Below are 24160 nucleotides of genomic sequence, written 5' to 3' on the forward strand. Positions count from 1 at the left end.
GAACCTTGTGTTGCTGATCCCACTATAAACATCCATGGTGAACTAATCATCCCAAAAGAGGAACCTATTGATTGGGACACCATCAAATTGCCTACCTTTTTAACCACTCTTCCACTACCAAAGAAACAGAAAAGAAAATCCAAATCTACACCTCCCCTAACCTCTAAGAAATTCACTCAAAAACAAAAACCTAAGCCTATGCCACCCATTTCTAAAGATGATTATGTTCACATCTGTGACATAAAAGAAATTTCAGACATTGAACTCTATCTGGATGAGCTGGAGGATGTAAGGGGAATAGCTGCCTACAGACAGCTACCAGAGAGATTGGTGTTCAGATACAAAGGAGCTGGGGAAAGAACATGGCCTCTCTACAGGATTCTGAATGAAGGCTACTCTACCTTGATCAGAGTCTTTTCAGCCATACAAAAGGATTCTGGCTTTACCAGGACTGCCAAGACTGAAATTCTCAACAAGATTGCCAACATAAGGAAAACTTGGAGGGAGCCAAATGCTTTGCCCAGAACTTTACTCATTCAAGAAAGGGGAATTACAATCCACAAATCACCTCATTGGTTGATGGAATTTAGAGATGATAAAGGAGTCAGAAGATTTTTCAGACTTGAAGACCAACTCAAGATTTCCAGCAATGAAACTCTCAAGGAAATGCAATCTAAGTTGGATATCAGTGATGAAGATGAAGCTGAATTCTACAGACAACTCCAACTCCAAATTGAGGAAAATGACAAAGGGCTAGGAAAGAAAACAAGGGAACAAAGAAGAAAAAGATGATTTGCTCAGACTAGAGGAGCACCCTTGGAAATTCTGTAAATCTTCAATTACCTCCCAGTACATACACTTTTGCAGCACTTTTAAATTTCTACTTAGTTTCAATTCATATATTTGTTAAGTGTTTTGTTATCATCAAGTTAACCCTGAATTTATGTCTACAATTCTTATAGACATAAATAGGGGGAGATTGTTAGGAATATATATGCATTAGTTTGATGATATGCTTAACAAAATACTTAAGTAGAAGTTTAGTGTTTGTAGCCTCAACGGATAAGACCACTTTGGCTATCCGTTGATGGTGCAGCTTTACTTAGAAATAAGTCTAGTGTTGTAGCACATTTCAATCTCTGTATTTAAGATATAATTCTTAGAAGTTGAGAGAAAATATAAGTCATGTTGACTACTAGAAGATATGCAAATAGGAAGGCCAATTGTAAATATTTCATGCCTTGTAATTTTGTATAAATGAAGTGGTATCAACGGATGTCTTAAAAACCTTCAACGGATGAGAAACAAAGCTTCAACGGATGTCTCTAAAGCTTCAACGGATAGAGCTTCAACTGCTAACACATCAACGGATAAAGCCATCAACGGATGAAGGCTTCAACGGATGTTCTGTTAAATAGCAGTTGATAAGTGGTAGTTGTAACAGCAGACAGAGGCACATGGGTTGACAGAGATAACTGAAATGTGGAAGCCTAATTTCAGGAACATCAGAAAAAGCAGCCGTTCTACTCTAGTACAAAGAGGCAATAGTCAACAAAGTACTTGAGTGATATGGAGAAGAAACAAGTGGAGAACTTATTTTATTATTGTATTTTTTATCTTTGTCTTCACTTGTACACTTGGTGATATATATAAACCAAGTAGCAGCTAGTAATTAGATAAGAATTTTTCCAGTGCTGTTTAGAAAATCTTGAGAGAAAAATTATCTAGTTTGTACTAGGATGCAGCTGTGATCAACATCTTGAATCACAGATTTTCTGAAATACCATCTCTGGTGGAACAATAATCCACCAGAAAAGTTTTTAAGGTCTGTTGTGTTCTTTACATTAGTGCTTGAATATATATCTGTCTGTATTAGCTTAAAGCAATTCACACACTTGTTTATCTTGAACACAAAGCCTTTAAAACTGCTCAAAACTTGAAAAAGTTTTGAGATTTACATTCAACCCCCCTTCTGTAAATCTCATTGTTAGTCCACTAGGAATAACAGAAAGTCTACGACTTAACTTGAAAAGTGAATTAAGGAAAACAGCTAGGGAAGACCTGGTATATCTCACGGACAAAAGAAAGTAAAAGTACAAGGTGTTGACATTCTACTTTAGTAAGGCAATTTGGACATTCCAATTGCAGTTCCTACAAGTCATACCAAAAATTTAAAAGGCATCATTGTTCACAGTTTTATAAGTGTAATGGTCCTTCTTTAGAGTTGGGTTTGTTTTTGCATAATTCTAATCCAAGTTTTTCAAAGAGCTTAAAAGTGCAAAACACTTAGAAGCTCTGTGAGAAAATAGAAGTTGGGTTTAATTACCTAGATTGTAGTAACGTTCAAACGTAATACAACTATTAAGTTTTGAGTATTTGTTTATATTTGTTCATAGTTCATTCCGAATTTTAAAACACACACATACACAAGTACCAATTTGCTATAATTGATCCAGATCAGACTCAAGAAAATATGAAAAGAATCAAGAATACATTCACCCCCATCTGTATTCAAGTTCACGTGCACTCAATATCTAACAAGTGGTATAAGAGTAGGTTGTTTATCTACCAATAATAAAGACTAAAGATCAAGATGATGAGTGAACAAAAGACTTTTAGTATCAAGATTCCTCATTTGATAAGGAGCACTACAACTTATGAAAGATGAAGATGCTCATAATTATCAAAGTTACAAAGCTCTGTACGAGAGATTCTCAAGAAATGGTTCCTTTGTGCCGGTTGAAGTCATTAATTAAACTGAAGTTGGCACACTCACCATTCCAGAAAGAACTGTTCCAAAAGATCCGTCTAAATAAAATATTTCCTACAAGGAAAAGGTTGTCGTTACCAGTCATCTGCAACCTATTATTATTGACTTGATGGATATGTCAGTGTTTGGTAGTCTCTCAGCATACACGACTTCCAATGAGATGTGAAAGAGAATAGAGGTGCTTTGTGAAGGAACGAAGAAAGTGAAGTGAACATATACCAAATCTTTATTTTTTAGTATGAGGTCTTGTGGCTCAACTAAAAGAAAGAATCACGGATGTGTTTGAAAGATTCAATAAACTAATCGATGAGTTTCAACTGAGTGGAAAAATTTACACTCACAAGGAACTCAACATGAAGTTTCTTTTTACTGTTCCAAATCATCTGAAACATAAAGTAAACTCTCTAAGAGGCATAGAGGTTACTAAAATTTCATATGTTGTGCTTGATGGAGTACCAAGAATCGTGAACTAGAGATACTCCAAAAAGACCTATTCAAGCCAATCAGGGCAATATGGTCAACACATCTTGTGCTCTCATTGTGGATGAGTCTGTAAGAAAGATGAAAACTATTGTTGGTAAGTTAAGACTTGAAGAAATTGATGAGTTTGTAGGAAGTGAAGAAGAGCATGAGGAAGAAGAGGATGATAATGAGTTCTGCACTCTGGTTGAGCTTGAAAACATGGACAACAAAACTTATGCTTTAATGGCGAAAAAGTTTCCAAACCGAAGATTCAGGAAAAATAGTCTTTCAGTGCAAAAGAAAATGGAAACTAATTCAATCCTTGGAGCAAATAAAACTCTTTTACATGAGGATTCAAGAAAAGTTTCAACAAGGGAACAAAGTTGAAAATGTAAATGTAATGGCAAAGAAACTGAAATCTTTGAAGGTTGTAGATGGAAAGAATAAGAAACTGAATTAAAATGAAAAGTTAAGCACCGTAGAATTAAATGAATATGCATATGTTCCTAATATTTCGGGGAATAATGATAATTATGTTTCTTTTAAATCTTCCAATATATCACCAGGACTCAACATTGTTTGGGTACCTCGGAAAAGATAAGCAATTTGTGCATATAGGGCACATGAAAGATAAAAAAGGTTGTGTGTGTGCGTGTGTGTTGGACATTGGATGCTCAGGACACATTCCTGGTGACATAGCCCTGCTGTCACATTTTGTGGGAAGAGCTGGCCCAACAGTCACCTTTGGAGGTAACTATATTGGTGTTACTTTGGGATACGAAAATTTGGAAGCTGGAAATGTTATCATTAAAAATGTAGCAATGGTCAGAGAACTTAAGCACAATCTTCTCAGTATCAGTCAATTCGTTGATAGAGGATTCAAGGTTGATTTTAATAAAGATGGATGCTTGATTACATACAAGAAGACGGGTGAACTTTCTCACAAATGAGTAAGGAAGTTAAGCATGTTTGTTGTCAATCTAAATTTAGCAAACAAAGATAAAGTGAGTTGTTTCAACTCAAGGTTTTTATCAAGAATGCATCATGTGGCACAAGAAGTTATCGCATCTGATATTAAAGACATGCAACACTCTTGTTAAAAGAGAATCGGTAGAAACATGTATGTACATGCATTCATCCATGAGTGTGCGAGGTTTGTTAGAAGGAAAAACTCAAAAGATCATTCACAAGTTGGAAACAGTTTCATCTATCTCCAAGCTCTTTAACAAGCACCTAGAGAATGGTATGAAAAACTATCTCTATTTTTTCTAGAAAATGGATTTACCGGAAATTACTGATAAGACACTATTCTACATGAAGCATGGGAGTGATATCATCATAATTCAGATCTATGTGGATAATATCATATTTGGTTATACGAATGAGAAATTGTGTGAAAGAATTTTCAGATTGATACAAAACAAGTATGAGATGAGTTTATTGAGAGAGATAACATTTTTCTTTAAATCTTCAAGTTAGCCAAAGGAAAGATGAAATATTTATAAGTTAAGATAAAAATATATGATATTTGTTAATGAAAATTGACTCAAAAGATTGCACTCAGCAAATACACCCATGTCTCGTATCACATAATTTGATGAAGATAAGAATGACACAAGTTTAGATATTTCAATTTACAGAGACATTATAAATTCAAATATATAATAGCACTTATGCGTATTTATGCTATAAATTACTAACAAAATTGTTTAAATTTTTTTACATGGGGATACGAATCCTGTACGCAAAATTAAATATGTTGTTTTATTAATTTTACAGATTTTTGTTACCAAGCTTGATTTTTCTGAACAGACTACCAAGACAGATGGACATCTTATCGAATTTTAACCAATCTTGGTCCTCTTTCTTTTTGGACATTTTATCACACTCATAATTCTACTCGAATGACTATTATTTTGCTTGTATTAGAGGCATCATTTAATGCGTTTAGATGGTTGTCCTGTTGATCATAAATTACTTTATATAAGTTTTATTATTATTTTGAAGATTTAGAAAAGAAAATTGCTCGGGTCATTTCTAGTCGGAGAGTGCTATCCCCGTCTCGATCTCACGAAAGAGATTTTTTTGTTTCCCGGTCTTCGCGTGTATTCGAGAATTTTCATATTTCTTTAATTGAATAAAATTGTATATATTTGCAATGCATTTTCGATAAAGATAATTTAATAAATGATGATATATCAATATATTTTAAATTTAACATCATATTTTAAAAAGCAATTTGAATTTAAATATATATAATAAAACAAATATTATAATTATATTTATTAAATCATAATCTACTATGAAATTTAATATAATAAAGAAATTAAAAAAAATAAACTTCACGAATGCATAAACATTATATTAACTCATAATAATTTAATAAATATACATATAAATTATTATTTATATATATTAAATATGATAATCGGGGTCCCCAATTTTTTTTATAATTTACCCGTTACTCGCACTCAATCCGAAAAATTTCCCGAAAAAGACGGAATCGGATGGGTTAAGGGCGGGCCGGTGAAATGCCCGTCCCTACTGATATGATATGTTAGCAATTTAACGGGAAAAAACCTATAAAAAAATTCAAACAGGATTGTATACACCAATCAAATTAATGCATAAAAGAGTCTGCTAATTAAAGTAAATGAAACCATATAGTGTACATGTACCCTCTGTTCATCTGAACTTTGAAGAATCGTTTGTTGAGGTGCACTTGAGACGAAGAAGAGAGTGGTAAATTGAATGTGATATTTGAGGCCTCAACTTCACTGTTTTTTCTAATACAGAGTTGCTTCACAGTTCATGCTCACAAGACAGTCCAAAGAATCTTATATTTCAGGTGCCTTGGGACAAATAAGCGAATGGTAAAATTAATTAGAAATTTGAGCCCCTAATGGTATTGTTGTTTCAAAGTCTGAATAGAAAGCAATTTTTAAGGAGTTGCTTCCCAGTTAACGCTCACAGGATAGTCCCGTCTTCTATCACTGCACCCTTGAGTATAACAACGATTCCTGCTGTGATGATATAGCCATTAACTTCATTCCCACCTTCCTCAACATTGTCTTTGTTTACAATCTACATCAGAAAAACATTCATCACCTCATTTTATTAAAGCTAGTCACTTAGTTTCTCGAATTTATAAATGCTGAACTTGCCAAAATTGAAGAATTAGCACACATTGTAATTGATGATTCATGTCTAATAATGCATTAATTAGCTTCTACATAAATTGTAAACTGATACATAGCCATACTTGCAGAGTTGTCGACTGCAATATAAAAGTGTGTATGTAGATTAAGTTTACCATAACATTTTTGCCTATCCTTGAGTTCTTATCTACTATAGCTTTCCGTATGTGTGAGCCTTCACCGATGCCAATTGGAATAGTCAAACCCGTGGCCTTGCTGTCAGCAATAGAGCTCTGCACGTATGTCGTCTGTTACACATACTTGCAAAAGAATTAACGATGTCTAGCAAGTAATCCATTCTCCCGTAAACGACCATCAAAGTGTTAACACAAGGGAAAGTTGAAGTAAATATAAACTTATGGCTCTTACTTGGTAGATATCAGAACCCATAATTACTGAATCCTCAATTATAGCCCTATCTCCAACCCTTGTCCTTAGACCAAGGATCGAATTTTTGATGCTGCAATTCTGATTATAAAAGATTAATATTTGATGAATAACATTTTTGGATGAAATAACCTGCCAATTGTCCATGAACAAGATTTAACAAGTCTTATGCCAGTCAATTGAGTTCGATAAAAGCTAGCTTCTTACACTGAGTATGCATCCATCCCCTATGATGCTATTCTTTATGGCTGCATCAGTTACTATAGTCGGTGGGAGATACCGGGGAAGAGTGTAGAGAGGGAAATCTCTGTCATAGAAGCTGCTAATCAAAGATAATTTCTATATAAGACCAACTGAATCAATGCACCTCCCCTGTTTCAGTCATCAGTTTTGAATTTTGAAAGTTAAGTTGGCTCGTTAATTTGAAACTGACACAAGTTAGATAAGTATAGACTTTTGCAGTAATTCGATTGTGTCAAAAACATGAGCCTCGTTGATTTTTTACATTTAACAGAGAGGAGATACTTTGCTTAAGCACAACAGAATCCATTTAATTGTTTTGAAAATGCATATTTTACCCACTAAGCTAGTATAGGATAAAGACAACACCAGCATACATAATGTACATGCAAAAAAAACACTAACTTGTATGCCATATTTGTTGTCCTTGTGCTTTCCATATTTGCATGGTAGAATGATTCAATGCTTCTCATGTCTTCCCAATACCCGTCAAATTTATATGCTTGAACCTGCGTTGATCCGTGAAGAGAAGATCTGGACCTTAACATATTATAAGGGCAGTCACCGAAAAATATGTAATCTGTTAGATATAAATTTCAAACAGATCCTTCACCTTCATTCCTAAGGATAGAGCACCAGGTATCACATCACTTCTTAAGTGATTTGCTTTGGGGAAGTACTGCCTTAAAAGTTTTATCATCAAAACTCTATTAATGACGTAAATCCCCATGCTTGGAAAATTATCATTTACCATCATCGACTTCTCATCCTAAAGATTAAGGTTCAAAGATTTCAAGATATTATATCCACTCTGTTGTTTATGCCAGTTTCACTGATTAGCTCAATGAAACAATATAACATACTAATATAATAATAAACTGAAACTGTTCCAAACGATTATGTAACAATAACTCACTTTAGACTGAATATCCGTTTTTCCTTGACATTCTCTAAACTCAACAACTTGATTTTCTCGACCTACTCTGACATTAAGGTAACACGGATCCTTATATCTCATGCTGCCTGAGACAGCAAGAGTTATATCAGCATTATTTTCACGGTGAGCCTCTATAAGTTTCTGGTAGTCCATCTTGTAGAGGTGATGACCAGGAAGGACCAGAAACTCAACTACTGGATATTCCTCTAATACCCACAAACATCTTCTCACAGCATCAGCAGTTCCCTAGTTGTATAATGGCTTTAGAATAAAATAAAATGTTCTATACATAAAATTTAAATGCTACCTCATTTACCAGGTATGAAACTAGATGTGAAATTATATTTTATTTGAGTAGAACACATGGCTTAAGGCCCTTCACAGAATGCATGGTAACACGAGACCTTAATTTTCTTCAAGCCAATTAAATAATTAATCAAGGAACACTTTCAGGAACATGCAGACTTCGATTGTCATGTAAATTTTTATAAGGTAATAATTAAGAACCTGAAACCACCCCTTGTCATCAACACTCTGATAAGCTGCTATCATTTCGACGAAACCATCATTGGCGAGACAGGCTCCAGAATATGCTCTTGAGATGTGGGAGTTTAAAGATGTGGAATTGTTCTGTGTTAATGCATATATCTTGGTTATGTCACTGTTAATGCAGTTGCTGACAACTCCATCAATGAGTCTGTAGTTTCCTGCTATCGGAATGGCTCCATCAGATCTTCTCTTTGTCAATGGATAGAGTCTTGAATGTGGCGCATCTCCAAAAACTATTGCCGCTACACTCTGATGACAAATTATTAATTTCGAAATCAGTATAAATGACTGTATGTATCTTGAGTTTGTTCACTTCCTTTTTCCATTTTCTATTCTTGTTTTACTACATCCATGTAAATAGTGTAAAAAGTAAAATTTACTGTAAAGAAAATGAAACAGTATATATGTACCTGATTTGCTGGAGGTGACAGTGAGGTTGGATAATCAGGTTGATGAGAATTGGTTATGAGTGATGTGGGAGGAAAATTAGATTGGAATTTCAGGAAAAATCTGCGGCGAGAACAAGTGAGCTTTGATCTGAAATTTAATGAACAGCTGGGATGGGAAAGCTGCAATACAACCATGACAGTAAAAATTAAAAAGATGGTTAAGGAATTTGGTTTGCTGTATCCTGTGATTGTCTTGATATGTTGATCTTGGCTGATTCTGCTTCATTATATCTCCTAGTTTTGAAAAATTGCTTTGAAAGATTTCTTAGAAGAGAATATTAAGCTTTCTTCTCTGAATCATCAACATATAGTAGAGAATGTTCCCTGCATTAGGCTTGATACAAGGTTGGCAGAATCTATGCATGTGTAGATGAACATATACCATTCGCAATCGCACCTGTATGATAACAGCCGAGTGTGAAAACACGTGAGAATAATCGTTTTTCACTTTTAAATATTCACAAGGAAAAATAATTATAGTTGTTTTGCACTTTAAAATATTCGCAAAGAATTTTCGTGTTTTCAGGCTAAAAACTGTTTTTTAGGATTGTGCTTACGTTTAACCTTCAACTTCAACTCTGCAAGCTGCCTTTGCCTTTATTTGTACAATTCTTTGTGTAAGAAATGGTGCTTGATACTTTTTAGAGTTATCATTACATGTATACTTTATGCTAACAAATGTCTGTAAAACCCCTTCACCATTTGAATAAAAAAAATTCAGTCCTTGCTCGCTACCTTGCGTGTAGAATGTGACCTATGTTCTTAACTAACTTGCGGCATGGGTGCTCCTGGGCCAAACCGCTAATTGCTGCTAAGGAGGGGTGCATTGTACACAGCTATAAAGATTTTTCTTCTAATATTGTTTTGTCACCGATTGAACTCACTCACAACCCATCTCGCCGTCTAGTCTTTTCAAGAGGTTCAAACCTTCAACATCCTGGAAAGGGTGCTAAGGAGATACTGGGACGTAGTTTTAAAATTTATGTACACAGTAGTAAAATATGACCACCAAATACTAAACAATTGATATTTTGTAGTTGTCACAATCAGTTTTTTTTTTTATTTTGCAGAACGGAATCAAATACACATGATAAAATTAATGTATGATTATCATGTTAATTTGTGTATTTGTCAAGATTTTAAACAACCTTTGGTAGTCACAGTAGATTAATAAAAAAAATATGATTACCATAGATTTTGTGTTAGTATAAATCTTTACATGAATCAATATTGACTCCGCTTACCAAAGCAATTGGCAACAAATAAATAAAGTTCTGCGAAACTTTACTTGATGTGTATCTCATTAGTTGGCTTCTGAACTGTTTAATTTGTAAAAATAGATTCACCCTACAATGTGGTGGTTAAAACTGCTACCAGACAATCGGAACAGAGTCCATTTCAGCTGGGAACGCTTCCAGCAATACAGCTGATGGCTAAATCCTCGAGTTTCTTGCATTTTGATCATCTGTGTTAGGTCTATGGCTAGAGTCTACAGACCACTTGTTTACGCGTTGTTTAGCAACGGATACCTGGAAATACATGAAAAACCATCACTGCATACTTTGAAACCTGAAACAGCGTAAAAGAATGAGAAATAGACAATCACATTACCGGTTTCTCCCAGTCAGTTTTGTAAGTGATTACCATTAGTACAAAAGTTTGAATGAGTGTACCGAACAGCATTCCTATCCAAACACCCTACAGATCATCCGTGATAGAAACAATAATGTAAATCAATGTTCAGAAAAAATATACAGAGTGCCTGAGTTGACAATGGGCAATCTAAAACATCGAGCACTAAGTTAATGGTAAAGCTATATGGTGCTGGATAGCATTTCGCATATATGAATATAGTCCCTCAAGACCGCATATTTGTCACAGTATATCTGATTATGGTTGCACTATACTATTTTGAGATAAAAACTGTTAGATAAATGTTACTACTTAGTAACATTCAACGACCAACAATCTTAGCTTTCATTTACGAATACATTAACACTTTTGTTAACAAGGCTTAGAGCTTTTCTCTTGCTGCATGTTGAGTTTATTTTCTTACATATTAAACTCACTCAGATTGGAGATAAAAAAAAAACACTCACTTTAACTTGCAACTCAAGAATATAACCAAGCACAACCCCAACTGGAATTCCAATTAAGTAATAGCATGCTATATTCACATATGCTACACTGCTTTGCCAACCAGCCCCAAGAGCAACACCTATACACGAAGGGCTTGTGTTAATCATTCACACATCAGTGCCCACTAATATTGCAGGGTTCCCCATTTAAGCAAATGTTTCCCTACCCCTTCAGATATATCCTAAAGAATCATTCATTATTCTTGAGAAATTGAAATTAACACAGTTTTGTAACCCAATTTTACCGGAAAGAACTGGCTGTATGCCATTCAGCAGTATGGAACAAGCCAATAGAGGTGACAAATCAGCAACGGCAGCAGCAACCTCAATACTTTCGGTAAATATGTAAGCTAACCGTCCCCGGAAGAATAAGAAAAAAAGAAATAGCAAAAATCCAATTGTAAACGATGTTAGCACTATCTGCATGATGGCAAACTTTGCAGCTTTGGAGCTTCCTCTTCCTAGCTCATTTGAGACTCGCACACTAGACGTTTTATGCAAAAACAAGTACATGTAATGCAAGTGACTGAAAATGCAGTTGTCTTAGTAAAACTGATCCTCCCTTTGATAAGGTATGGCCCAATATATCATCATAAAAATGATACGAAGGATAATCGTAAAACAAAACACAGTTGTTACTACCTTGCTGCAGCCAAAAAACCAATAGCTATCATCATTTCCCAACCATTGATATTGAGGCTGCCAAAAGAAAGAAAACATTTATTTCTTAAAATTAAATGATGATGCCAAATTATTATGGTGGAATTGTGTATAAATATATACCAGATGGAAAGGGCATCAATGGCAACCTTTGCATTCTTCATGTTCCCTGTCAAAAGAATTAGTATCGTGTTGTACCACAGTTCGAGGCTGCGAAAGAAATCACATTTCTAAAATTAACACGCAGAGTTTGTGGAATAAAAAACAATGACCATGGTTTATAAATCATAATTTTTCTCTACTTTTCTAAATTAAATTCCTTCTTAATTCCGTAGTATGACCTCCAGAATGTTTACACCTATGGAATGATGTAAATATGTAATTAATACTTTAAAATAGGCAGAGAAGGTCATTCCAGGTCTCCGTGCCTCGATTAACCAATATATTATTAAGCCTTTGAACTTTGAAGCATGGATATTTCAGAAGAAATTTCAAGGTAATGTGTAATTTTATGAAGAAGGAAAAAGTTCTTGCGGACACCAGTTTATTCCAACAGTAACATTACCTGGTTTGCTTGATCATCTGTACAATTAGTAAACTTACCAGAGCGCATAACACCTGATGACAAAGAAAGCTTGATAATAGGCCAGAGATCCTTGAAGGCCAGAATTGAAAATCCTTTCCATGTATCTGGGCACCATCCACCAAAAAGATAAACTAGTTGACCTATATTCGGAATCCAAAATGCCAAAATTGTAGAAATCATGCCACCGCCAAGTCCAAATTCACATTTCACTGTTAACAGCCACGAGAGAAAAACATGGATCGTCAGTGAAATTAAAGCCAAGTATGCGATTATCATATTCTTGCTCTGTGCTTGAAGGAACATTTGGCAGGTATAAGATACAACATAGGAAAATATCACCGGGATCAGCCACAGTGAAATGGTTCCCGCCACTTTAGCAATGGATTCATCTTGTCCCAGAGCTATTAGAATTGGCGTTGTGAAGATAAATACAGGTAATAGAGCAACTGAGCATAAGAACAAGATAAGCCATGATCTCTGAAGATATACACCAAGCATGTCATATTTGTTGGCGCCATATGATTGGCCACATAGGGTTTCCAATGCGCTAGCCATGCCCAACTGCATATTTTAAACAATATACAATTAAAGAATTCATGATTGTCATTATCTTTAAGCACAAAAAAAAAAAATCTTTCCCTGCAAATTGTTTACATTGCATCAGTTGACATAATTCAACAAACCAGGAAACATAAATTGTCTATATGTTCAGGATAGAAAGAGTCATGAATTTTACTATCAAGAATTGAACTGTCTGCAATTCATTCACCAATAGCCACGTAGATTGTAAATTGCAAAGCAAAAATGATTTAACTTGTCTAAAGCATCTCTTTTGTGCCACCATTTTCTTGGATGAAGGCCATCATTACCATACCAGAAAGTATGGCTATCTAATGAAACATTTCTCTTATCAACGAAAAAGGTCTCATTTGTTACTACATCATAACTCACATTAAATTTGTCGTGGTGCATGTGCTTCCTAGTTCGAAATTTTGATATATACTAGTTGCTTCACCTCTGTGCATCTAAATACACCAAACAGTAAAGGTACTTAAACTACTGGAAACCACATCCAAGACAAAATAAATTGTGTCAAAAGGTTTAATCTTCGGTTTATGAATATAGGTTTCGAATTGGATTAAGAATGTCATCATATAAGTGGGAAGCAGAGATGTATTCAACATTGTCCAGGTAAAACAGAATACAAAAAATAATATGATACTACAGTTTTACCAGTATCCCATTCGCAAATCTTAACAAAACAGTGGAGACCAGAGCATAGGCAGCAAGGTCTGTTGGTCCGATGTGGCCAATGAAAGCAAGGGTAATAACAGGAACACCAGCTGTTGAAAATCTCGTAAATATTGCAGGACCAGCCACTATCCACATCTTCTTGGTTTCTATCCATATTCTGTGTTTGAGTCTCACTTCCTCATCAGCACCTTCTGTTGTTGTTCCAACTTTTCTCCGCAGTTCCTCATTCACACTTCCCTCCATGCTTGCTTTAGTTTAGAATAGTTTGCTGATAGAAAAGACAAGAAATGAAAGAAAAAAAAAGGATGAGACAAGTTGCACAACTTACAGCAGAAACCAATTGAAAGCAAGGCATGCACTAAAGATATCTGCAGCTTTTGTTTGTTGAGTCTTTTGCCAAAATCAATTTTGGAGATGGATTAAGTTGGACGTGGGTCTTCTTATCTTTGTGACGCTTTTTATAGCATGCTCTGTTTGAATTTGAACTCTTTACAATAATTGTAAAGCATCTATGATGTATCAATGTGTTGCACATTTGCATCACATGTATTATTAGAGACGTGATTATTTTCGGCGTGTCTTCTCGGGTTTGGCCTTTTTTTAAGAAAACTGAACCTACCTACAATATGTCAATATTAAGTTCAAATTTTTTGCTTAATATACTCACCGAGGTACCTATGAATCTATGATAATGACAAGAATCCAATATTTTTTTAAAGCAAAATAAGTATCAATTTTTTTAAAAAAGAATCATATATTTTCCACTTTATATTATAACATCGATTTAAAATATCTTAATTTATCTGTTTCATATGGAAGCTACATATTTTTCCCCATAGGATATCCAATAATCTTATTTTTATAAGCTTTTGTATTCCATTTCCAAGTACCACACACAAATATGTTTTTTACTTTTTTTTGATGATTTGTGTTAATTACCAAAATTTAGAATAATTCTAGAGGTATCAGGGATATTCTAAATGGTTCCCAAACACCTAATCACATCCTTTTAAATTATCAAATCACAATTTCATATTATTTGGAAACAAATTTTGGGATTCAATTTGGGAACAGATTTAGGGACTAAAAGTACGCTACTCGGAGGCACGCATCATAAAATGGAATAGCGTGCGGAACGCGCTTATGAATCGGAGTATTTCTTAAGGCTTCAAACAAAATACGCAATGCAAATATAGTATTTTATTATTTTGTATCAAACCAATATGCTTTATTTGATACCATCAAATTTGTTATGCCGGTTGATTGCCGGCCGGCATAGCTGTTATGAATGATAACTCCGGTGAGCGTGCGGCTCCGTCCGACGGTGTTCCTGGATCTTCTGTGCGAGGGTGAGGTGTAGCTGCTGCTTGGGCGCCTACAAAACAACACCGGAAGGGAGGTTGGGCTCCCACGGCGCCTCCGGTGTGAGAATAATAACAGGCTTTGGAGAAGATGAAGGTGTATGTAGGAAATGTAAAGGCTGCTGTGTGTTTTTGAATGTATGAGAGTGTGTGAGTGTGAATATTTTCCAACCTCTAAACCCTTCAGTCTTGGGGGTATATATAGCCCCAAGGTAGGGTTTAGGGGTAGTTACCTCTAAATCTGGGCCGTTGGATCTTGGGAGCGGAGGACGCCTGGCTTGGGCGGATTGCTTACACGTGTTCAGGGGAGGACCACCTCCAGAGTGTCCTAACGGCCTCTGATACACGCCGTGCTTGTCTGGAGTGTTGGTTGTTGATAGCTGTCATAGTCACGTGCCCACGTACCCCTCCTTGGCGGGTTGTAGGATGTGCATGTGTTTGCTGTCTGAGTCCAGATCCGGATCCGGGTAGGCATTAGGTCCGAGCTCCCTGCTGGATCCGGATCCGGGTCATGTGATGGGCCCGGATCTGGTCTCTCCATTTGATTGTTCTGGGAGAGGGGGGTCTCGGTCTATCGATCGAGCCTGGTATCCTCTAGATCCAAGTTGAATCCTAGCCGGGTCTATTATACCCTATCATTTGCCCCCACTCCCTTCTACAGATTTTCTGGATGAGTAAGAGACCCAGCTAGGATTCAACTTGGATCTAGAGGATACCAGGCTCGATCGATGGACCGAGACCTCCCTCTCCCAGAACAATCAAATGGAGAGACCAGACCCGGGCCCATCACATGACCCGGATCCGGATCCAGCAGGGAGCCCGGACCTAATGCCTACCCGGATCCGGATCTGGACTCAGACAGCAAACACATGCACATCCTACAACCCGCCAAGGAGGGGTACGTGGGCACGTGACTATGACAGCTATCAACAACCAACACTCCAGACAAGCACGGCGTGTGTCAGAGGCCGTTAGGACACTCTGGAGGTGGTCCTCCCCTGGACACGTGTAAACAATCCACCCAAGTCAGGCGTCCTCCGTTCCAAAGATCCAACGGCCCAGATTTAGAGGTAACTACCCCTAAACCCTACCTTGGGGCTATATATACCCCCAAGACTGAAGGGTTTAGGGGTTGGAAAATATTCACACTCACACACTCTCATACATTCAAAAACACACAGCAGCCATCACATATACACATCCATACACACACACACAGCAGCCTTTACATTACTTACATACACCTTCATCTTCTCCAAAGCATGTTCTTATTCTCACACCGGAGGCGCCGTGGGAGCCAAACCCCCCTTCCGGTGTTATTTTGCAGGCGCCCAACCAGCAGCTAAACCTCACCCCCGCACAGAAGGTCCAGGAACGCCGTCGGACGGAGCTGCCCGCTCACCGGAGTTATTATTTGGCGCTAGAAGGAGGGGCGCTCCATCCTTGGGTCTCGGTGCCCTTGGATTCATCTTCATCAGCAAACTCTTGAGAGAGTCCACTTTCAAACCTGTAAGAACGTAAACAACCAAACCCTTTCTTGAATATGAATGTTCATTTTAGCCACGTTTGTGTGAGCTTGTTGCTTTAGGCCACGTTTGTGTGAGCCCGCTCTTGTTTGTTAAGTTTTAGCTGTTTAGGGTTTGATAATCTTGATAATCTTGAAGCCTGGGGTTTGATAGTCTTGGTGATTTTAAAACCCAGAACTGTTTTAGCTTGCATATTTTCTTTTGTGTTCAAGAGCCTGCTGTTCTTGTTTGGCATTATTGTTAGCAAAACCCAAAAAGTTTGCTTGCTGTTATTCTGGAAATTTTTTGTAACATTCAAAAAAGCAACCTCAGATCCACATTTGTAGCCTCAAATCTTGGTCAGTTGTTTGTACAATTGTGGTAATGGCAAGAGCAGGAAAAAGTACAGCTGGTAGGCCCTCCGCCAGTACCCACATTCAGGATCAAGACCCCTCTCAAGCCCAAGAACCTGAAGGAGACAGAGAGATCTTCCAGGAGCAACCATTGACGCAGCATACCCCGGTAAGGGATGCCAGAAATGTCATAGAGCTCAATCAATACAAGTATACCAATGTTCCAGTTGCAGAGGAGCATATGGCCAACTTAACAAGCCACGAACTTGCTGAAGCAATCAGGCTCTACAGAGATGAACAAGCCCGGGCTCAGATGGAATTTGAGCAAGATGATGAGCAAGAAGAGTCCGGGGACTCTCAACAATCCAGGAGATCTGTCTTCGACCGAATTGGGGCCAAGTCAAAGAAAAATCAAAAGGAGCCTAGCAAGAAGGAGAGAGAAGCAACCAAAAAGAAAAAGTTAGAAGAAATCAGAGAAAAGATAAGAAAGGAAGAGGAAGAAAAGCTGGAGCAAAAAATTCAGAAAAGAATGCAGCTGGAGGAGGAGAGGCTCCTAGCTAAAGCAAGAGGCAAAAGAACTCGGAGGGACCCTACCCCCGAACTTATTTCTGATGACGAAGAGGAGGGTCAGAAAGATCTCAAGGACATGATTTACGAGCTCCAGAGAAAAATGGAGAAAGAATCCGGGGTGGAAATTGGGGAGACCCTCACGCCCTTCAGCCAATCTCTAGAAGCCATCCCTCGACAGAAAAATCTCAAACACTACAACTTCGATTCTTTCGATGGGCTAGGGGATCCGGAAGAGCACCTCAACTACTTCGAACAGATAGCTCAGATATACTATTACAATGACTTGACGAAATCCAGATTCTTCGCCTCGACCCTCAAAGGGGGGGCTCAAAGATGGTTCAGCAGAATCCCATCAAGAAGCATCCACTCCTGGAAAGAATTCAGAGGAGCCTTCCTTAGAAGATTTAGAGTCAACAAAACACATGAAATGCACATGTGCCACCTGGAGACAATCCGCTAATATGATAACGAAGCACTCTCAGCCTATATGCGGAGGTTCCAGGAAGCCATCAACAAAGTTTCGAATCTCGATGAAAGGGAGGCTCTAAGCATATTTCAAAGAAACCTGGATCCAGAACACAATGAGAGGTATATTGTGGAGTTGATAAACAAAGAGCCCCAAAGCTTGGTCGTTGCTTATTCTATGGCAGCTCGATTCATAAAAGAAACAGATGTTCTTCAGGCAATGAGAATGACTCGGAATGGAGGAAACAGGAACAAATCTTCTGATGACCGACCGAAAGGGGGTTACCATCAGGAGAAAAAGTTCAAACAAAGTAACCAAACCCAGCAAATAAATGTTGTACAAAACACCCCAATATTCCAAAGATTGGGTCCTAAAATAGAATCCAAAAGTGATCCCGGTCCCCCTAGGCAGCAAAGGGAGCTTAGGCAAGAGCCAGAGTGGACACAACTAAACATGACCCGGGAAGAGATACTGAAGGAGATCAAGGGAAAGCCATTCTACTATCCTCCAAAGCCAATGCAGACTCCCCCAGAGAGCAGGCCTTACAATAGGCAGTGCGACTATCATGAAACCCATGGGCACAAGACTGAAAATTGTCTCTCTTTAAAATGCTTCATTGAAGATCAAGTCAAGAAAGGCAACCTGAATCAATACATCTCAAGGGAGAAAAATCAGAGAGAGGAAAGGCAAAGAAAAGGTAAGAATGTGGTAAACGTGGTCCTGGGAGGTTCACACTCTCCCCCTAGGAGCCCGGGCTCAGGAGATGAGGTATTCTCCATTCAATCCTATCCGGAGATGATGATCTCATTCAGCAACAAGGATTATGAAGGAGTCAACCCGAATCACAACGAAGCCTTGGTTGTAACACTTGACATCTTTGACAACGAAGTAAGAAGGATGTTGATCGATAATGGATCCTCAGTAAACATACTCTTCAAGCATACTATGGACAAGATGAGGCTTGGGAGCGTACGCTCCAATGAATGCCAAGAGGACCCTCTGTATGGGTTCGGGAACAACTTGGTCCCGATCCAAGGAACTTTATACTTGCCAGTCGTATTCGGATCGGGCTCAAGCCAAGTTACCCATGTGATAAAGTTCTACGTGATCAATACTCCTTCATCCTACAACGGCATAATCGGGCGCTCGGCCTTGACCAGGATCCAAGCAATCACATCCATATCACATTTGAAAATCAAATTCCCAACTCCAACCAGGGTAGGAGAAATCAAGGGAGACTATGAGGTAGCTGAAAGATGTTATAGCCAGGCTCTGGTAATGGCTGAAACCCACCAAGACAACAAGAGAAAGGCCGTGGTACTCCGGAAACAACAAAGTATCAAGAAACATCGCCCCCACTCAAGGGACGATGCGAGGAAAGAAGTTCAGGTCATAGAGTCCCTCTCAAATCCGAAAGCAACCAAACCAAGCTCAGAAGAGCAAAAAAGCAACGAAGTCACAGAAGGGATTGAATTGAGCCTAGACCTTGGCCAAACCAACCCTACTGTGCAAGCAACCAACCCAGAAAAAATTGGAGAAAGAAACAATAAAGAGATGACAGCCCAGGCTCAGATTTATATGAAAAAGAACACAGAGGCTCGGATCCAGAAGATGGTATCAAATACGGATCAATCCAAGATAGAGGCCGCTGTTGAAACAGAAACAATTCTGATCAATACAAGCGATCCTTCCAAAAAGATAAAGATAGGATCCGGGCTCGAGGCTAATTTCAGAAAAGACCTGGTATCGCTACTCCAAGGGTACTCTGATATATTCGCTTGGACCCCGAAAGAAATGCCAGGGTTGGATGAATCCATAGCGATGCATAGTTTGGACGTCAACCCAGAGAGGAAGCCGGTCAAGCAAAAGAGAAGAAATTTTGCCCCAGAAAGGCAGAAAGCAATCGACGAAGAAATTGAGAAACTACTGAAAGCTGGAATAATATGCGAAGTCAAGTACCCGAAATGGCTGGCAAATGTAGTGATGGTGAAAAAAGCAAACGGAAAATGGAGAATGTGTATCGATTACACAGACCTGAACAGCGCATGCCCCAAAGACCCCTACCCCTTGCCAAACATTGATCAATTGATCGATGCCACTTCTGGGCACATGATGCTAAGTTTCATGGACGCCTACTCAGGGTACAACCAGATCAAGATGAATCCAAGAGGCATCCTAAAGACAGCCTTCATCACCCACAGGGCGGTCTATGCCTATGTAATGCTGCCGTTCGGATTGACTAATGCGGGAACAATATATCAATGGGCAATGAACAAAATCTTCAAGGACCAGATTGGAAGGAACCTGGAATCATATGTGGACGATATGATTGCAAAATCCACAAGCGTCCCCGGGCACATAGGAGACCTGAGAGAATGCTTTGACAACTTGAGAAAATACTCACTCAGGCTCAATCCAGAAAAATGCACATTTGTAGTAGGGGCAGGAAAATTCCTTGGATTCATGATAAGCAACCGAGGAATTGAAGCCAACCCATAAAAGATAAAGGCAATCCAAGAGATGAAGGCTCCCAGAACATAAAAAGATGTGCAGAAGCTAGCAGGATCACTAGCAACACTCAGAAGATTCATCTCCAAGCTAGCTGAGAGATGCCTACCCTTCTTTGACCTGTTAAAAGGAGCAACCAACAAGAGAGAAGTTAATTGGAGCCCGGAATGCCAAAGCGCATTTGAAGAAATCAAAAGGTACCTTTCTCAACCCCCTGTGTTAACAAAAGCTCAACCCGGGGAACCCCTATCCCTGTACCTGTCAGCAGGGGACCTGGTAGTTGGAGCAGCCTTGATCAGGGAAGAGAATGGCAAACAGCAACCAGTTTATTATGTGAGCCAAGTGCTAAAAGATGCAGAGACCCGGTATCCGAGGCTAGAAAAGTTTGCTTTTGCCTTAGTCACAGCATCCAGGAAGCTCAGACACTACTTCCAGGGAAGGGAGATACGAGTTGTAACAAATCAACCATTAAGGAAGATAATACACAAGCCAGACGTCTCAGGGAGGTTGGTAAATTGGGCAGTTGAGCTAAGTCAGTTCAATCTAAGTTTCATTCCTAGAACAGCAATCAAAGCCCAGGCTCTAGCTGATTTCATCATAGAATGCAATTTCCCAGAGGAAGAGCCCGTGCCCATGTGCATTGACCCTGAGAGAAACACAGATCAAGAAACAGAAGCCTGGGCTCTCAAAGTTGATGGTTCTTCAACCAATGAAAGATCGGGAGCCGGGCTCATCCTAAAGAGCCCAGAAGGGTTCACAATCCAAACAGCAATCTCCTTTGCATTCTCAGCAACAAACAACCAAGCAGAGTACGAGGCCTTGATTGCAGGACTGAAGCTAGCAAGAACACTCAGGATCCAGAATCTCAAAATCTACAGCGACTCCCAGATCGTCATAAAGCAAACAAATGGCGAGTACATAGCCAAGGATCCAGTTCTAGCCAAGTACCAGGCTCTGGTCCAAAGCTACCTCGCCTTGATACCAAAAATAGAAGTCATCCAAATCTGCAGAGAGGAAAATTCAGAAGCTGATACACTATCTAAGCTTGTTTAAAATTCATCAGACCTGGATTGCTCCGTCTACTTCGAAGAATTGCAGAAACCAAGCACAGAGTCTGAGGAAGTTATGGAAATAGACAACAGTCCAAATTGGATGACTCCATTCATTAATTACTTGGAGAAAGGAGAGCTCCCGGAGGATAAAGGGAAAGCACAAAGGTTAAAGGCAAAAGCTTCAAAATTCTTCATTGAAGAGGGAATACTCTATCGCCGGACCTTCTCCTCCCCAATCCTCAAGTGCATAGGCCCAGGAGAGGCACAGTACTGCCTCATGGAAGTTCACGAAGGAATCTGCGGGGACCACATGTCCGCAAAAGCACTAGCTCACAAAATCATAAGGCAGTGGTACTACTAGCCTACTATCCACCAGGATTCAATAGACTTTGTGAAAAAATGCAAGGAATGCCAACTCTTCAGCAATGTGGCACGGATGAGCCCAGTCCTACCCTCTTCAGTCTTGTCACCAATCCCATTCGTTGTATGGGGCACTGATATCATGGGACCCTTTCCCAGGGCCAAAGAAGACCTCAGGTACTTAATAGTCTCAATTGATTATATGACAAAATGGGTAGAGGCAAAGGCAATGAGAACAATAAACCAACAAGACTGCATTAAGTTCATGGATAACATTCTGATGAGGTTCGGGATCCCGAGAGTACTGGTCTCAGATAATGGTCCGCAATTCGTTGGTTCAGAATTCGAATCCTACCTTCAAGAACGGGGTATCCGGCACAAGAAGTCATCTGTAGCCTACCCTCAAGGGAATGGCCAAGTTGAAGTAACAAATAGAATACTTCTCAGGGGGGATAGAGAAGAGACTCAAGGAAAGCAAAACCAAATGGCTAGAAGAATTACCTATCGTACTTTGGGCATACAGAACAAGCCCCAGAACAAGCACAGGAGAAACCCCCTTCAAGCTGTCTTATGGAACTGAAGCCATGCTACCAATTGAGGTAGGATCCCCCTCCCATCGAGCAATCAACTTTGATGAGATAGCAAATGAGGAGGGGCTCAGAATGAATGTAATAACCCCAAAATTTTTCAACTTTTTGTAACCCTTGTGAATAGTGTTTTAGCTGAATGAGAAAACTTTTCACGCCACACTATGTAGGGGTTCTGTTATGGATATTCTGGGATATTATTAGTACTCTATGAAGTATATAAGTGTATGTAAAGATCGTCAGAATCCAATTCCGAACACTTTGGTTTTTCCCGGAAATCCACAAGATACGGAGAGAATTGAGTATAAGGTAACAGGATAAAAAGGATTTAAATTAAAGGATTATAATAGAGGATCATAAAAAGGAATATAATGTATTGAGAAAGGTTAAGGGAACCTAAGTAATAAGATCCCGGGTATGATCCTTCAAACGATAAACGAGAACGAAAGTTAAGCGAACCGTATAACAGATCAGCGGTCATTAGGCAAACGATTAGGAAGTTAATCAAAGGGATTAGTGGGAAGGATGTCATCCAACCAATAGAAAGAGGACAAGGAAGGGAGGATGACATCATGAGGATGACATAAGCATGACATGGGAAGGAAGGAGGTGTGGTAGCTTTGTAACCACACAATTTCAAGGGCAAGAAAGTAATTGACTAAATCAAATACAAAACAAGTCAACCAAGCCAAGTAAAAATCATTCTCATCAAAAATCAAAAGCAACCAAGGCATGAGTTCTTCATTTGCTCTCGGCTTTTAGCTTTTTTTAAAGGCATAGAATTTCAAAACTCAAGATCCAAGCCTCCTAAATTGGTAAGATAATTCCCTAATCATCTTCATGCTTAGTTAGGACTATATCATGAGTTTAAGCCATTAATTCTTTCTCAATATTCTTCATTTAATCAAAGAAGAAGACAATGAATAGTGTTTTCAAGTTTTTTAACTTGAACTTTTCTTGGTTTTCTTGAAGATCCAAGCATTCTTAAGACTTCTCCAAGCTTCTTAAGGCTTCCTAGCTCCACCCACCACTTCAAGGAAGGTATACCATCTCCAAACCCTAGATTCCTATATATTATAAGATGATTTTGATTAGTGGGTTGATATTGTAGCTTGTTGTTATGATTTAGAGTTTGGGATTTGGAATGGTAGTGAAATGGAATGGTAATTGTTGTGGTTTTGATTTAAAGGAACTTAAGTATGATTAAAGTTAAGTTTAAGCATAAGTATGAATGATTAAATTGAATTGGTTGGGGTTGTTATGATGTGATAAGGATGGATGTTGGTTGTATGTTGGATTTGAGGTTGGTTTGTGGTTGATTTTGTATGGTTTAAAATTTGGAAATCGCGTAAACATAGCCGTCGTAACGTCCGATTTTCTTTGGACTGTTTTTGTGCATAGCATTAGGACCCGAGAACCCCCTGCTAGATTATGACCACTGCCATGATTAGATAGCTCATGTTACGAGCTTCGTTTTGATATGTAGTTCGTTCGATTCCGATGCACGGTTTAGGAGAAACGACCGTTTCAAGTAACGGCGTTTCGCGAACGAAACTTTTTCCCTCGCCTTACTTTGAAACATAGGTTAAAGACCAAAAAGGGTTAATTAATGTATGAAACATTTATGGTAAGTGTGTTAGGCAGTTGGTAAGACATTCGCGAAGGAATCGCTTTAAAACTCGTAAAGGTTAAATTATTAAAAATGGTGGAGCCGAGGGTACCCGAGTGACTTAAGCGAATCGGTGAGCGCAAAACAAGCGTTAGAGTCT

At 38.5% G+C, this 24160-nt stretch overlaps 2 protein-coding genes across 8 annotated transcripts; both read right to left on the reverse strand.

The window, feature by feature from the left end:
• Window positions 1–5818: 5818 nt before the first annotated feature.
• On the reverse strand, window positions 5819–10062 carry LOC141707854 (inactive glucose-1-phosphate adenylyltransferase small subunit 2, chloroplastic-like). Of its 7 annotated transcripts, none has more exons than XM_074511264.1 (9): window positions 8953–10053; window positions 8501–8791; window positions 7973–8239; window positions 7670–7825; window positions 7462–7565; window positions 7024–7123; window positions 6799–6948; window positions 6546–6662; window positions 5819–6316 (listed from the first exon to the last, which is right to left on the reverse strand). In XM_074511264.1, the coding sequence occupies exons 1-9, from the start codon at window positions 9124–9126 to the stop codon at window positions 6200–6202; spliced, it is 1476 nt and encodes a 491-aa protein (XP_074367365.1). In that variant the 5' UTR covers window positions 9127–10053; the 3' UTR covers window positions 5819–6199. The 7 variants fall into 7 exon arrangements, with proteins under 7 accessions (XP_074367365.1, XP_074367363.1, XP_074367364.1 ...); XM_074511262.1 differs by having other exon boundaries at window positions 7024–7138; XM_074511263.1 differs by having other exon boundaries at window positions 7024–7135; window positions 8953–10050.
• A 100-nt stretch (window positions 10063–10162) lies between these two features.
• On the reverse strand, window positions 10163–14110 carry LOC141707856 (protein DETOXIFICATION 21-like). Its single transcript, XM_074511269.1, has 8 exons — window positions 13609–14110; window positions 12396–12936; window positions 11913–12000; window positions 11772–11828; window positions 11375–11613; window positions 11091–11209; window positions 10603–10689; window positions 10163–10520 (listed from the first exon to the last, which is right to left on the reverse strand). Exons 1-8 carry the CDS (start codon window positions 13870–13872, stop codon window positions 10425–10427), a joined length of 1491 nt encoding a protein of 496 aa, XP_074367370.1. The 5' UTR covers window positions 13873–14110; the 3' UTR covers window positions 10163–10424.
• Window positions 14111–24160: the final 10050 nt, after the last annotated feature.

The sequence above is a fragment of the Apium graveolens genome, chromosome 2 (assembly GCF_009905375.1).
Source record: "Apium graveolens cultivar Ventura chromosome 2, ASM990537v1, whole genome shotgun sequence".
Taxonomy (NCBI): domain Eukaryota; kingdom Viridiplantae; phylum Streptophyta; class Magnoliopsida; order Apiales; family Apiaceae; genus Apium; species Apium graveolens.